Consider the following 12272-nt stretch of genomic DNA (forward strand, 5'->3'; position numbering starts at 1 on the left):
GAACATTTTACCTCGATTACGATTAATGAACGATTATTTTGTTTCTGGTTTCTTTTTGTCCTCCATAATTCACTGACAAGGTTTGTACTGTAAGCAAGGCCGTAGCTGGGGTTAGCGGGGCCCCGGTGCAGGTTGTACCAGTGGGCCCTGTTTGAAAGTGTTTAATTTGTATGTTCGTTCTGTTTATTTGTTTGTGCTATTTACTAGGGATGCACGATCATGATTTTTCATGGCCGATACCGATTATTTTTACAAGCAAACTGGCCGATTCCGATACCGATTTCCGATTTTTATTTTATTTTATTATCTTTAAGCAACAAACAAGAAAGAAGGAAAGTGTGCATAAACAAGATGTTTATTTGGTATTTAATAGGCCAAACTGGCTTTTGGCTATTGAAAACAATAACCGTAACCATCTGAAATTAACAGCAGTAACTGCACAGTAAGTAGACTACATTCAATACAAACATAGATGGTACAGACATCAGCATTTAACTTTTGTTTTTGAATTGTGTTGAAACTACAGAGAACTGGCCTTAAATTAAAAGATTAACTGTAACCATGTGAAATTAAAGGCAATAACTGCATAGTTCTACAATCCAAACAACACAATCAACACGCATTCAATAAGATGTTTCTTAACCAGCGTTCAATATTTGTTTTAGTTTTTAAATTTGCTTTTAAATAAAAAAAAAAGGTTTTTACCTATGAGACTAAATAAAAGTATGCTATATAAATACATTATTCCAAAATGTTACAATCAAAGAATGTTGGTGCGAATAAAACCGATGCAAAAAGTATTTCATTCATCCAATAAAAAAAAATAATAATAATAGGGTAATGATTCACATCTATATTTTTTTTACTTGAGCCAATGAAAAATAAATAATTTATTGTCTCAAGTAAAAAAATATAGATGTGAATCATTACCCTAAAACATTTTAATTGGATGAATGAAACTTTGAGTGTGCTACAGCAGGTGATTGTTAAATCAAATTAAGTCTATGTAATTTTAAGGAAAAATAAATATAATCATCCTATACAGAACTGACGTTTACTTCTCACATTATCAGTTTATTTGCTATAGTTTAGAAAATGGTAATAAAATATGACAAGAACTCAAGAGTTAAACTGTCAGAACAAATTCATCTTGATAATATCAGATAACGTTGATAGAAAGATATGTAAATGGATTACAATCAAACAAAACTTCAGACAACAGTCAATACTCTGTTGGCCAATTACCAAGCAATGATTAATTGTGTTCAGTCTGTGGTGTGAAAAGGTTGCATTAGCAATTCCGCAAAGGAGAGCTCAGTTCAGTGTTACTGTCTGTGAGACGCGGCTCTCTCTTTGCGTGCGCACCGAGCACAGCGCGAGTAACCAGCTGCTTAGTTCAGCTTCTCCGTGCTTTGTGTTTGAATGCTTTAAAGTTTTTTGAATGGTTAAATTGGCAAGTGGCAAGGCTCAATAACACGTGAAAATGATACGCTTTAATGGCGACACGCAGCAGCGTTCTGTCAACTGTCTTGAACGTGAATTTGTCATACTGTCTCTATATTATTGTGAAGCTGTAGGTTGTAAATAGCATAGTTCCTTCAAAAGTAGAAAAATATGCTATAATAAGTTTGGAGATTCTAAGCTACTTTAGTAATAAATCACAGGACAGCGCTGACAACTAGTTTTTGCATTCCTCTGTGTACGCGATCTTCACAGCTACTGTTTATGAGTTTTTCGTCACACATTGCAGCTGCGCGAACATGGGAGCTCAAAAAAATAATACACATCCGACAGTCTAATCGCTTGAATGTCCAAACCATAAAACAAATACAACTGACAAAGTTTAGTGAAGACGCAAGGCTCACCACTCACCACTTGCACGCCATTACTGTGTTGAACCGGCGTTCACCTCCGTGTTTTGCTTTTATGCCACTGACTGGATGGAGGGAAAGTCATGTGGCTACACACGCGGTAGTGTGCTTTTAAGGGGGGAAGTATTAACAGGATAAAAAAAATGAAATAACCAACATGGGAAAATTAAGTTAGATAGAGGTTCTGAATTTCGGTTTCGATTACTTTTCGATTAATCATCCAGCCCTACGTGCCACAATATTAAAACTGAGACAGCTGTATATTTGACAGTATATCAAATATCTGTGATGATACATCGTCGTATTGATGTATCGAACACAGAACTAGCATTAAGTGACTTGTCCACAGGATGTTTTGTTGATGTTTTTTTGTGGTTGCAACACAGTGACATGAGAAATTATGCATTTCAGTGAGTTCCTTATCTTTCCTTATACCTCTTCTCATGTAACATTAAAGTCAAAGTATTTGTTAATTTGTTTGAATTAGGTGATTAAAATTGGCAGATAAAATTTGAAAGCTGAATCTATTTCTTATTCAAAGTAACAAATCAAATAGAGCTTTTCCAATTATCGCATGGGAGGTGCTCGACAAATTATGTTTAGTGTTTTATACACACAACAGCTGAAAACGGCATAAATGATTGGTCTTGAGATCTACAAATTGATATTAGTTAGATTAAAATCCAGCCCAGTGAAAGGAATGGAGTTTAAGGTGAATGATTTGTTGATGTACGTTAACCAGTATGAATAAGCTACATAAAAATGCTTAATTGAACGCATCATTACATTCTGATTAATTTGATCAAAACTACAAATCAAGATGATGAATATTCTTTAACTTGTTTTCATTTATACCTAAAGCAATCATAAAACAAGGTTTTCAGGTTCCTCCATAAAGGCTAATGTAAACTCTAGCTAGTTCAGACTTGTTCTTCCACTCCAAAGTTTTGTTTTTGAGTGTGTTCGTGTCAAATACCTTCTCACACTTTATTCTGGATGAAAAGGAAAGCAGTGGTTCAAGGTGTATTTCTTATTCACAGGAAGTATGGGTGGTACTAGGACATATCAGTGTGCTCTCTACCCCCCCCAATTTTTCTTAATAGATAAAATATTTGTTACATGTTCATCAGCTGCAGGTGTTATTTAGGGGAGGGACACTCTCTTTATAAAGAGTATTTGATTGGACAAAATATCGAGTAATCAATATATATATATTTTTTTTATGTTTCTGGATCAGAGAGACTTATTTTTTTGTGCATATATCTTCAAAAGGCATGCTGTGTCCATGTTAAGGAGTAGGGCTGGGTATAGATATAGACTGTAAACATCAGTTTAAAAAATGGTGTTAATAATGTATTTTAAATCTATGCTTTTTTGTATAGGGTCCGTTCTCAAACAATAATAGGGCCCTATGAAATGTTCTTCTTAAAGGGGTCATATGATGCGATTTTCCATTTTTCCTTTCTCTTTCGAGTGTTACAAACTCTTGGTACATAAAGTAGATCTGTAAAGTTGCAACGACTAAAGTCTCAAATCCAAAGAGATATGTCTATGTCACGATGTGGGCAGATTTGCATAACTCCACCCAAATGTTCAAAAAAAGGAGGCGTAACTTTGATTCTTGCTGTAGTATTGTTGTTGCCGCCGCCGTTGTAGAGTTGCTGTGTATCTCACTGTGAAAGCGAAACTCATTACTTTGGCCTTCCAAAAGAGCTATATGAACACTTGCCAGATGAGTCTTTGAGAGCTTGAATTGTCCATGTAATCGAGTTGGTGCAGATCAAACTGAAATGACTCTAATGAATCAAAGTTAGCCAGGAACAGATAGAAAGGCCCAGAAGTGTTCATGTCTCTGCATCATTCAGCCATAAAAAGCTCAAGTGCTGTAAACATTATAGATATACATACTTGATTTTGCAGAAAGTGGAAACTGAAGTGAATTATGGGGTCATTGTTTGTGAACTTTAATAGTTATGCAGGTCGCAGTGGAATGTTCTAGTAGAGTTGTTTTGATCAACCAGATGTGGTAATAACTCATTTAGACATGTATAGATTGTTCTCCACTAATTTTAAGAAATAGACAACATTTGTTTACATTCAGTATTTTTCATTTTCAGGGACCAGTATATCCCCTCAAGAGAACTCCCATAACCACAGCTCCAACTCTCATTCGAATCCCAACAAATCATCAGACACGGTGAGTCCCACAGTCTCTTACTTGTCTGAACCTTGTAATGAGGTAGCGATCAGCACACACACAACAACACCTTGTTCATATACAGCAGTAACCATTTGCCCCTTTGGCACGAACAGCCTGTTATTGAATGAATGTTTATTGAATAAATCAGACCATTTTTTGATAACCTAATAGCTATTTGTGCAATTAGTTTAGCATAAATCATCCCGGATAACTGCCTTACTGGAAGTAGCGATTAAGATGCTTTAATTGAACACCAATGCAGTCAAAATAGAAAACATTTATCCTGGCAGATCTGCTGAACTATTCAGACTTCTAATAAGTGGTATGTTATTTTGTGGTCCATTATTTGGATCTAACAAAATTATCCCCGGCTGAAATTTGGCTTTGCTGTTAAACGTGTTGTTTGGTTGTGTGGCAACCCTCCTGTGTGCAGACCATCTGTCTCCTTGCAGTAGATAATGTGAGCTCTTTTGGGAAATGCAATGCACAGCTTACCTTTACCAGAAAAGAGAAAGGAGAGCTTTTGCCACCTTCAGCATTACATCATTCATTGAAGGCATTAAAACATTGACGTCATATGGTTTGATTTCAGTAAAATTGTGGTTTTAAAAAGTTACATCATTGCAAAAAATTTAAAACAGGGTTTTTCTTATCAATAAAGCCACATTGTATTGAATTCAGTTTCTAAAAACAAAAAACAGACTACCAAGCCATAGTCATATGAGTGGTCATTTAGTGAAATATGTTGGAAAGTATCTAGCTCGTTTCGACAAACTTGAAAAATGGATATAATATATGTGCCATAAGCTGTTTTTTTTATAAATCCACAATAATTTTGGTGAGCCAGCACAAATGGCAGAGAAACCAAATTTTATCACTGTCCTTGTGCCTCTCTTGGTTTAAATTGTCCCTTCATTCTGTATGTTATGGGGTCACTTTGGAAATGCTGTGTAAAATGTCTTCCACTCTGAAGATGGTGAGATGCTTCATCTACTTTATGAACTAATTCATCAAACCCATTTCATCTGCTCAATTACCTTTCCCAAGATTTAATGTTTTGTATTAAACCTTATAATTATGTTGAAGCGAGAAGTAGCTGTCGGCAGGCATACAAAGGTGAATTTCTTCATGGTTTGAAATATGTACTACTTAATTGTGGTGTCTTCAAGGACAGAGTTTAGTGCACAGTGAAGTGAACATAGTTCTGCAATGAACATCATTGTATTGTATGAGTCACATTTAAGAGATTTGACTACCATTCAGAAGCTTGTGCTCTGTAAGATTTTTGTTTTGTTTTTGAAGTCTGCTCACCCATGCTGCATAATAAAAATATATATATTAATGTCATTTATGTTTCTGATGGCATGAGTTTTCAGCAGCCATTATACCAGTCTTCAGTGTCATATGATCTTTCAGAAACCATTCCAATATGGTGGTTTGATGCTCAAAAAATATTTCTAATTATCAATGTTTAAATCAGTTTGTAGTTAAATCATATTTTAACCCAAAATTGTAGTTAAAATATTTTTTTCTGGCATTGTACCGACAAGTCATATCAATTTAATGCATCCTTGCTGAATAAAATCATTCATTTATAATAGGGCTGCACGATTAATCACATGCGATTGTCATGCGTGTCTCTTTAGTAAAGCTGTTTCTGTGACTATTACTAAATATCCATCACCTGCTTTCAAATGGAGCTGCACTTACTACACAGAGCTGTAGTTCGCTGACAAGCTACGCAATACCGCGTCATAATCGCAGATGAATCACATTCGGTTATGAACGCGATATTGCGTATCTTGTTAGCAAACTAAGACTCTGTATATTAAGTGCCACTCCATTTAAAAGCAGGTGATGGACATTTACTGCTAATCACAGAACCGGCTTTACTAAAGAGACGCATGACAATCACATGCAATTTAATCGTGCAGTCCTAATTTCTAAAAATACATTTAAAATAAATATTGAAAAATATTTTGGACTTTGAATGGTAGGCCATAATATATTGGCTGTCTATGTCTAGATTTTTTTATTTATTTTTTAAATTGAAGAACTGTCTATCTACAGGGTTTCCCATACATTGATTTATTTGTGGTGCCACCAAATCCACATTAACCACCACAAATGTCCCCCACCCCCTGCCATCAGCTCCTGCAATCACACACAAGCGTGACTTTAGCACTATATTTTGCTAGTTTCAGACCATTTTAGCATCTTTTTTCATAATAGGTACCTAAATGACAAACCTAGCAACCTTTTTGGATAAACCTTAGCTACCGTTCAGTTGGAAGATGTTGCCAGTCTGGCTTTCCCGGCACAGTATCACCTCTCTCTGCGTCTGTTCTGTGCAGAGAGGCAACGCATTCAGTTGGCCGTACTGCATCAGACTCGTTAGTAAATGAGTACAAAACTGTTACTTATAGACTGTTTGGACTAAATCTAAAATGAACATGGTTCGTATGTTAATATGCTGTTAGCAGTGTTGGGAGTAACGGCGTTTAAGTATAACGGCATTACTAACGGAGTTTAATTTTCAGTAATGGAGTAATCTAATTGCTTTTCCCATCGTTGCAACGCCGTTATCTTTACTGAGAATGTAAAGTGTCGCGTTACTACAATTTGGTTGAATAAAGCACGAGGTGAGCTCTCTAGTGCCATTTTGGAGAGAATCACATATGTAAACAATGTATGCTGTTCCTTTGTCGGCAGCACCGTATGCGGATATGCTGTTTACATTGTTTGCTCTTTGATCTGAATGTAAACAACATATCGTACATACAATGTCTGTGTGTGATACTCTCCAAAATGACACAATAGGGTGATGCAGAGGAGACGAATTGTTGAATAAAGCAGTTAATTTTGTTTTCTTTGTACATAAGTAATCTCGTATCTTCGTAAAATTACGGTTGAACCAACGATGTCAAGTGGATTAATTTATCTCCTTGATCGCTTAAGGATCCTTGCTGTGTTTGGAAGGGTCAGAAAGCTATCGAAATGCATCAAAAATATCTTAATTTGTGTTCCGAAGATCAACAAAGGTCTTACAGGTTTGGAACGACATGATTGTGAGTAATTAATGACAGAATTTTCATTTTGGCTGAACTATCCCTTTAAGGGGTACAGCGAGAGTGAATCCTGGTTAACATGTAGGATTAATGGCTCATGTTTAGTCACTATACTTGTTATACTGCCTATCTACTATCTGTTGCTGTTAGTTTGCGCTGGGACTCTGTTTGTTCCAACTGATTTAACAGTCTGTAACAACTGGACAGAAATACCCATTAACATTCTGGTACGGGACCTTGATAAATGCGTTGCAAAAAAAGAAGTCCGACTACCTGTCTATTTTGAATGACTATCAAAAAGGGAGAGGGATTTTAGGAGTTAACTAGGCCATGCTAAACCACCATACGGTGACCCTTTGGCCGACGAAGGAAGCGTCCAAGAAAATTGTCATTATTTTTGCTAGTCCGGATGGTGATGTTAGTGTCACAGAAATTGCAGACTTCAGCTTTAATGATCAGTACTGTCTGGTGTGGTGGTGTGACGCTTTGACAGGCAGACTGCTAGTAGGTGGAGGGTGGACTCGGGCAGATTTAAGGAGCATCCTGCAAGGGGGATGCGCATAGATCCACCTCATCAAATATTACACACGCTTGCATCAGGATTCAGTTTTCTCTCTCTCTCCCTTGCATGCTCCATCTGTCTCTCTCTCTAATGCTCTCATTCCTTCTCTTTTCTTCCAAGTCTTATTCTACATTTGTAACTTCCTTATGCTGTTGCTCTGTGTACACTTTTCCTTATGTCAGAAGAAAAACAAACAACACCTGGATTGTCTTTCATTTTTACTTCCTTTCAGGTCTTTCCTTTTGTTGTTGCCCTACCCCTCTCCTTTTTATCTTCCTTCCTCTACCTCTTCCTCTCTCATTCCTTTAACAGCTCCTGTCTCTTTAAATGACGTCAGTGTTCCTGGTGCTCACAATTGTTGTTTCTCTTTTATTTAGCCATGTGAGCCGGCAGATGATTGGTCTGAACACATCAGTTCTTCAGGGAAGAAGTACTACTACAACTGCAGGACGGAGGTGTCTCAGTGGGAGAAACCCAAAGAGTGGCTGGAGAGGTATTAAACGTATGCTTTCACCCCTGGGCTCAGATTCAAATTATACTTAATTATATTCCAATAATACACTAATCCATACACGTTGCTGTTGAAACCTCAGGTGATCAACGCAGGTGGAAAGTTTAATCTTGTATGTTTCCACAGAAGAAACATTTCCAGTAATAAAAGGAAAAATCTTTTAGCATCTTTTTGCTTTCTGCAGAAGTAGTATTTTGCAGTCTTAGGCCTGTTTCACATATCTTGGAGCACTTTAGCTAAGCAGTAGTGCGATGGAAACTGCTTTCATCAGACCATTTATGACTTTTCAAAGCCCCACATTTGCTGTACTTGTTTGATGAACTGCACAAATTGACCAAAGCACTTATAGTTTATTATAAAATAATATAAAATATAAATATTAACAATTATAAAATATTAACAATTATTAGAATATTAGTATTTTTTTATTAAAATGTTAAATTGAGAAAGTAATATTCCAGTATTTCGCTGTAAAATAATAATAAATTAGATTTTAGGTAACAGCTGTAAAATCCATAAATACTATTTTTGTAATATTTTAATATTTCCATTTTCAAGACTTGTAAAAATATTTTAGAATTTTTATTCGTATCATATACTGATTGGAAAATAAAATAATGCCGTGTATAATTGCAACTGTTGTTCCTTCTCAGTTTTTGCCATGAGATAGCCTTAGATGCTAACATGTAGGGCTGGGCAATATATAGAATATTAGCAATAATATCGCAATTATTTTGACGATGTACAATTAGAAAATATCGTTAATATTGAAAATTTCAAATTCAAGCATACTTTACCATAATAATTCACGAACGTCCAATATCAGAACATGTTACTGCGGACTGCTCTACACGCCTCTGCTACGCAAGCTTTAATGAGTGTGGTTGCCAGATATCAAGAGTTCAAATCCCCGATTCAGAGCTTCGCTTTTACATAGATTTTTTTTTCTGGTGTTTTGCTTATTTTAAGCAAGCTGGCAACCATGCGCACGCACTCACTCCTCATTGTGGAAGTGCCGCCGCAGATTATCTGAAAAACAAAACAAGCTGGAGTTTTAACAATCTTAATGAAAGCATCATTTAGCCGGTCTGTGTTCTGTTATGAGATCTCGACCTTATTTTTTGTGATTGTGGTCACTGTATAAATGCAATGTATAAATGCAAAACTCTTTCGCTGCTGTGTAAATAGAGAAACATAGGCTAAGGCAATGTGGAATTACTATTGGAAATGTCACTTTTATAATATTTTTCATTTGTTTTACTAATTTATATTAATAAAAAAATAAAACTGATTTCCTATATTTAACACACGAATACAATAGTATATGGTTTCTATGTTATTTTAATGAAATTTGGGGTGTTTTCTTAACAATAAAGAATGTTTTCATAGAACAAATACAAACAAGTTTTTACAAACACCCGATGCTGGTTTGAAGTGAGATTTGAGTAAAAGCTTACTATTCATTTTATAAAAAGTCTTAGCTTGGTGCTAATGTTAGCTCTAATGCACCTGTTACCCTGCTGCGATTGCATTTCATATGTAGTTTTATGCCACAGAGCTTCTCTTAAACCAGAGACAGTAGACAGACGTGTGTTCTTGTCTAAAAACTTTTTTTTTTTTTTTTTTTTAATTACTGGTTTATATGTACAAAAATAGATTTTTGGAAAATCATGCTTAGGGTGACGTACGGGAATCATCCTTGCCAAGATTTCTATATTGCCTAAAATATCCAGGTTTTGGCTGTTAGCACTGTGCAGATTGATCGTTGTATGACATTCACAAGAGCTATAGAGAGCAGAGCAGATGGCTCCTTATGCATTCAAATCTCTCTCGCAGTGTCATACAATGATTGGTGCACAGTGACACCTTGAGTCTAACGAATGAACAAACACGTGTGCATATTTGCATTGCTTTGATTGTTCAATGTAGATCTCACCAACGCATGTGCCACAAATGGTCGATTATGTACAATACCTGCGTGTTGTTGGACAAACTAGTTTGGATGTTTTAGGCAATATAAAAATCCTGGCCATAACGTGTTCTGTATAAATGGCACATATGGCAACCCTAAACATGTAGCATTCTGAAATATATGTTAAGTGACCACAAACTCACCGAACATGCAGAGATAGAACAGCATTGACCGCAAACCAAGCTGCTCTGAGACACTGAAAACACCGGGTCAGGCTGCTTACGCAGCGCAGTGCTACACTTCGAATGCGTAAGTAATGAAATATAGTCTTTGTGATTTGATAATCATGATGTAATTATACATAATGAATGCTGGAACCATTAATATATCCACTGAAATCAAAATGTGCTCCAAATGCACAATGAAATGGGCCTAATTCTACTTATCAAGTGACTTGCGGAAATTTGAGACTGCTTGTTTCAGAGCGAGTCTTTTTTTCTGCTGTGCCTATTATGTGTGTAAAGCTGATGTGGTTTGGTTGTCTTGTGAATGCCAATACCATTTGTAAACGCTTTCCTGTTTCAGAGAGCAAAGGCAGAAGGAGGCAACCAAGATGGCTGCAGTGGTCAACAGTTTCCCTAAAGACAGGGACTACAGGCGTGAAGCCATGCAAGCTGTGCCCGCCAGCTTCTCCAGCACTAGTAAGAATCAATGCCTGAAAACTTGCAATTGCAGAGTCATTACTAACATACTGTTTAATGAAGCCTCATATCCTTTTTTTAGCAGACCATCACAGATTAGTTTTGTATTTATAGAATGACAACATTTAGAGCTTTTAGAATGTTTTTATGTCTCAAACTTCTGCTTATCTGTAAGCAGTGTCGGGGTCTGCTTGTCCGTGCTGGTAGGAGGCAGTAGCAAGTCTTTGCCTTATGCATCATGACGTGTTAATGTTCTTTAAACACTCCTGTGCTGCATACTGCTATTTTTATTTTTTTATTTTCCAGTCATCACAGCAGTTTACTTCTCTTTGAGTATGGTTTTCAATGCTTGATAATATCAAGGCAGTCGAAGGGTAACAGGTGCCAAGCAGCAGGTTGAAGGCACAGGTTTCCCACTGTCATGGAAAACCTCAGAATATCAGGGAGGTAAATTATTTTTTCAGGCCTGGAAAAATGTACTTCCTTGAGTCATGGAAATTTCTATATTGAATAATACTTTTTGTTGGCATGCTCTGTTCTAAAGTATTTCATCACTTAGATTTCACACTTGAAGTAAAAATTGCTGCCAAGCCAAAATGCTTGATTTTTCTTTCCATTGAATGAGCCAGACCAGAACACAAACTGGTGGGAATGATTGATTAGTGAATTGTTGAATGGATTTGAGTGATTCTTAAAAGTCATTATCTAATAATTACAAATGACTGGAAAGCAATTCATTTGTTAAAAAATGTGGGAACCCTGAGGCCATCATTAAAAATATTTTGGTTTGCAGTAACAGTAAAAAAAAAAAAAAAAAAAAGTAAAATTTTGGTGATTGTGATTAGGTAGGTATGAATTTAAACAAATTAGCATATCGTGACATCACTGACTGGGTCTTCAACCCGTGTCTTTGTCAAAAACATGTTTATTGCATGAATTTCAGGTGAGAAGAAAAAAAATTTGATACTGTTTAACTTGCATCCACAGCTAGGTGTTAATGCAACCTACAAATGAGAGACTGTTTACTTTGCTTTCTTGGGTTGTCACTTTGAAAAAAAATCCTGTTTGCATTGAGAGACAAGTGTTCATTGAATCGATTGTAAAATCGATTTTGCATGTCTAGGTGCATTTTATACAGCAAATAACACCAAATATAGGTAAATCCATGGACAACAGACAGGACGAATGTAAAGATTCAATATATTGGTAAAGACCAATATTTCTGATGATTTATTGGCGTGAAGTTTCATGCACAATGACAAACAGGAGTGCAACATTCTCGAAAAACAATAAGCAGATAAATAGCATTATGCAAAACATTTACTGCAGGCTTCAACATGGCTGTGTTTACTATTAGAAATGTTAACAACAACAAAAATCACATAGGCGATTCTAGCCCGTATCTGTATGCATGAGACTGTCTGAATACCGGCAGAATTCACATTTC

General features: G+C 36.1%; 1 protein-coding gene across 1 annotated transcript in view; it reads left to right on the forward strand.

Moving 5' to 3' along the window:
• LOC132122222 (WW domain-containing adapter protein with coiled-coil) overlaps positions 1–12272 on the forward strand; it is a 36390-nt gene that overhangs the window by 6150 nt on the left and 17968 nt on the right. Inside the window, exons 4-6 of the mRNA XM_059532216.1 lie at positions 3989–4068; positions 8079–8194; positions 10710–10825. Of these exons, the coding sequence (XP_059388199.1) occupies positions 3989–4068; positions 8079–8194; positions 10710–10825 (312 nt within the window). The remainder of the gene's footprint in view (positions 1–3988; positions 4069–8078; positions 8195–10709; positions 10826–12272) is intronic.

Source organism: Carassius carassius, chromosome 40 (assembly GCF_963082965.1).
Source record: "Carassius carassius chromosome 40, fCarCar2.1, whole genome shotgun sequence".
Taxonomy (NCBI): domain Eukaryota; kingdom Metazoa; phylum Chordata; class Actinopteri; order Cypriniformes; family Cyprinidae; genus Carassius; species Carassius carassius.